We start from the raw sequence: 3857 nt of genomic DNA, 5'->3' as shown, positions 1-3857 counted from the left end.
CTAAGCGCCGTTGAGCGTCCGGCTTGAATAGGATATGACCTTCTCCCCTCTTTCCGTGTCTTGGGTTAATATCGCTCCGATGCCGTAGTCGCTGGCGTCCGTTTGCAGGGTGAACGTTTTGTTGAAATCCGGGCATGCTAATACCGGATCTGCCACAAGTCTAGCCTTAACTTCCTCAAATGCCATCTGGTGCTCCTGTGTCCATTCCCATTTACTGCCTTTGCATAACAAGTCGTTCAATGGTTTGACTATTTTGGCAAAACCTGGCACAAATCGGCGGTACCACGACGCTACTCCCAGGTATTGCCGAAGTTCTTTGACGATTGAGGGTGGTTCCAGTTCGGCGATGGCCGCAACTTTCTCCGGATCTGTACCTATTCCTTCGCTAGTCACTCGGTGTCCTAGGTACAGCAGCTCTTTCTTGAAAAATTAACACTTTTCCGGGTTAGTCCTGAGGTTTGCTTCCTTCAGGCGTCGGAACACTTCTTTTAGGTTTTCTGTGTGTTCCTCCAGCGTGCGTCCGATCACTATGATGTCATCTTGGTAGGCGAATGCATGCGGTGACATTTCGGGTCCGATTACTTGGTCCAGAACTCGTTGGAACGTTGCAGAAGCCGAGTGCAGACCAAATGGCATTACCCTCCACTGGAATAGCCCTTTGCCTGGCACTGTGAAAGCCGTGTATTGCCTGCTGCTTTCTTCCAGTGGGATTTGCCAGTATCCATCCTTCAGGTCCAGGCTGCTTATGTACCGCGCCTCTTTAAGCTGATCTAGGATGTAGTTTATGCGGGGCATGGGGTAGGCGTCCTTTACAGACTTCGCGTTGATCTGCCTGAAGTCTACGCATAGTCTCCACTTGCCTGTCTTCTTTCTCACCATCACGATGGGGGAGCTGTATTGGCTCTTTGAATGCTCTATGAACCCCATTTGAAGGAGCTCGTCTACCTTCGCATTGATTTCCCCTTGAACTTTTGGATTCTTGGGGTAGTATCGCTGCTTGATAGGTTTGTCGTCCTTCATCGTGATCTGGTGCTCTGCCATGTTTGATGTTCCCGTCATGGTATTGAAGTCCGCTAGCTCTTTCTCCAGGAATTCCGTTGTGTCGTTGTCCTCAGTTGTCTCTTGCATGACTGCCACTGATAGCTTTTCCTCGAGCCACCCATTGTGTCGGGTTCTGGCTGGTATTTTTATTTCGTGTCCAGCACACTTTATCTCCGTTCCGACTTGCGTGAGGAAATTCCATCCTAACACCAACGAATCCACTACCCCTGGTAGTATCAGCAGGCTCATGGTCAATCGCTTATTTCCGAATGCGATTTCTACCTCCAGCTGTGCATTGATCCCGCCGCATCTCCCGTCTGCCAACCTAACTTGCCGTCTTGTTCTTGTGATCTTTCCAAGGGCAGCCAGACTGTCCGCCAGTTCCTCGCTTATGAAGCTCGCTGTTGCCCCGGTGTCGATTGTGGCTTTATACGTGCCTCCACCAATCGTTACCGCTGCGGACAACTGCTGCTCCTCCTCGATCAGCTTGCCAGTTAGTTTGGAGAGGAAGCATTTTGCGATCCCCGCCCGCCTCTCTGCGGCTGAGATCGCTGACCATTTCCCGCTCCTTGGCAGCGCTCGACGCTCCTGATACCCACTTTGCCGCACACCCAGCAGAACAACAAACGCTGGTTTCGACAGCCGCGTTCTCAGTGCCCGTGGCCGCCGCACTTTCGGCAGGCCTCCTGGGGGTCTGTGATGTGGGTGCTCTCCCGTGGTCTCTGCGTTGTGATTGGTGGCCTCCACAAGGGGTTTGTTGGCTGCCTCTGTTGGTGTTGTATCGGCGCCCGCTGGCGTTCATACGGTGGGTTGGTTGCCTGCTGTCGGTGGGCTTGTAGGTGCGGTGTCCATTGACTGTTCCCACGGGTTTCCTGGTCGCCAGTGTCCTCGCACCGTCTGCACGTGATTTGCGCCTGAGCTGCTGGTTTTGCCCTGGCGAATTTGTTCTCCTGGGCAAATGTCTCCCGTTCCTTCTCCAGTTCCTCAAACTCGTCGGCTAGGTCCATGAGTGTATCTAGGTCCGCCACCGTGTATGCTCTGAGGGCGATCTTTAGGCTCGGTGTGCAGTTCTGCCGGATGATGTTGAGGGATTCTGTCGGCGAATAACTAAGTGGCCTTATGTCGATCATGTAGTCCTTGAACGCCTCCCCGTAGCCTTGCTTCCTCTGCTTGACTTTGTCCGAAAGTGTGGAGAAAAAGTCTCTCGGCAGGAAGTATGTGTTAAAGCTCTGGATGAATTCCGCCCAGGTTTGCCACTGTTTGTTGTTGGAGATGAACCACTTCAATGCCCTCCCTTTCATTAATTCTGGCATGGCGCGGGGAATCATATCCAAATCCAGGCCGTATGTGTTTGCGGACCACTCTACTTGTTCCAGAAACTCGAACGGTTTCTCTATGCCGTCGAATTTAAAGGACCATTCGCGAACTTGTTTCGCAACCTTTGCATAATCCGGCTGGCTGGGTGTCGAGGTCGGAGTCCGTACCGGTGCTGCCGTTTTCTGTGCGCCCTCAGTATTTCTCTTCTGCGGACTTGGCACTCTCTTCTGTGCCTCCTGTTGCATATTGTCGATGCTCAGGCTTGCCAATAGGTCTTCCTCTTCCGCGGGAGTCAATGTGATGCTAGGGGCTATTTCCTCGGGGTATGCTGCCTCCAGCTCGACCCAGATCCCGGCAAGTTTCGGGTCGTTCTCCGTCTCAGAATAGTATTCTGAAAATGCCTTCCTTTTGTCGTCTGTTCTTCCTTCCAGAGCGATATTTAGCCTCTCTGCGACGTAGGCAAAATCCTCTGTCTTGAGGCGGTAAATCCATTTCTTCCCCATTCTGCTTTACGTTGCTTTCACTGCTGGGACAATCACGTTTTGGGCGCCAGATGTAACGAACTGATTTTGTAGGTCTGCTCGCTACGAGATTCGTGCGGCTAGCTTAGAGAAGTTATGTGTTCGTCCCACCAAATTTATATAAACGTGACCGCCCAGTAGATCAGTGAGAAAGCACAGAATTCACGGGTTTGATTTGGGTTTATTGCGGTTATGATTACAGCGGGCTTGATGGCTCGGTTGGCCTTGGTGTCGCCACTCGTGGTCCTCGGTGCCTTCTAGTAATACTCGTCTCTCCACGACGGTGCGACGCCTCGGTGATCGCCTTCCTCGTTGACGCCGTGCTCCGGTCTTGTGGCTCCCTGTAGCTTTCTGTGGACGCTCGGCGATGTTCTGCTCCGATGCGTTGACTCGCCGACCACACGTAGCGCCTCGGACTCGCAAGGAGATCAGCCGTGTGGGCTTAGGGAAGCGTCACCGTTCTCAGACTAGGGTGAACAAGAGCTGCGCTCTACAGGGCAACGCCTATAGACACACAACCGCCTGTCCCTGGTTCTGTCCCGGATGGTCCCACTAGGCTCTTGCTCGGATCGCGCCGACAGTCTAGGTAGATACCTGGAGGCTGCCTAGTGCTTCACCTTGCCTTACGCCTGCTGTAAACGAACGTTCCACCCTGGCCTCACCCGCTAGCTCGTTCGTGACGTTTCCGTGCAGCTCGATGTCCGATGCTCTGCTCCGGGGTGCGTTGGTTGTGAGGTTGGACGTAGCGTGGCTTTTGGTACTTGGGGTTCCGGACACGCCGGCCACGGCTCGTAAAACCGTGGGTCTTTCTAGGCCAGCGCCTTGAACTGACAAACGGTCTGTTCTTTCTAGGACAGCGCCTTGAAATCACGACGGGCCTAGTCGCTCTAGGACAGCGCCTTGAAATGACCAACGGCCTGTTCTCTCTAGGACAGCGCCTTGAAATGACCAACGGCCTGTTCTCTCTAGGACAGCGCC

The 3857-nt window shown here is 53.4% G+C and overlaps 1 protein-coding gene across 1 annotated transcript; it reads right to left on the bottom strand.

Moving 5' to 3' along the window:
• Positions 1-2861, bottom strand: LOC123002510 (uncharacterized). Its single transcript, XM_070212044.1, has 3 exons — positions 1907-2861; positions 435-1808; positions 1-368 (listed from the first exon to the last, which is right to left on the bottom strand). Exons 1-3 carry the CDS (start codon positions 2859-2861, stop codon positions 1-3), a joined length of 2697 nt encoding a protein of 898 aa, XP_070068145.1.
• Between the last annotated feature and the right edge of the window lie 996 nt (positions 2862-3857).

The sequence above is a fragment of the Drosophila takahashii genome, chromosome 2R (genome assembly GCF_030179915.1).
Source record: "Drosophila takahashii strain IR98-3 E-12201 chromosome 2R, DtakHiC1v2, whole genome shotgun sequence".
Taxonomy (NCBI): domain Eukaryota; kingdom Metazoa; phylum Arthropoda; class Insecta; order Diptera; family Drosophilidae; genus Drosophila; species Drosophila takahashii.
This window is presented reverse-complemented; position numbering and strand designations above follow the sequence as displayed.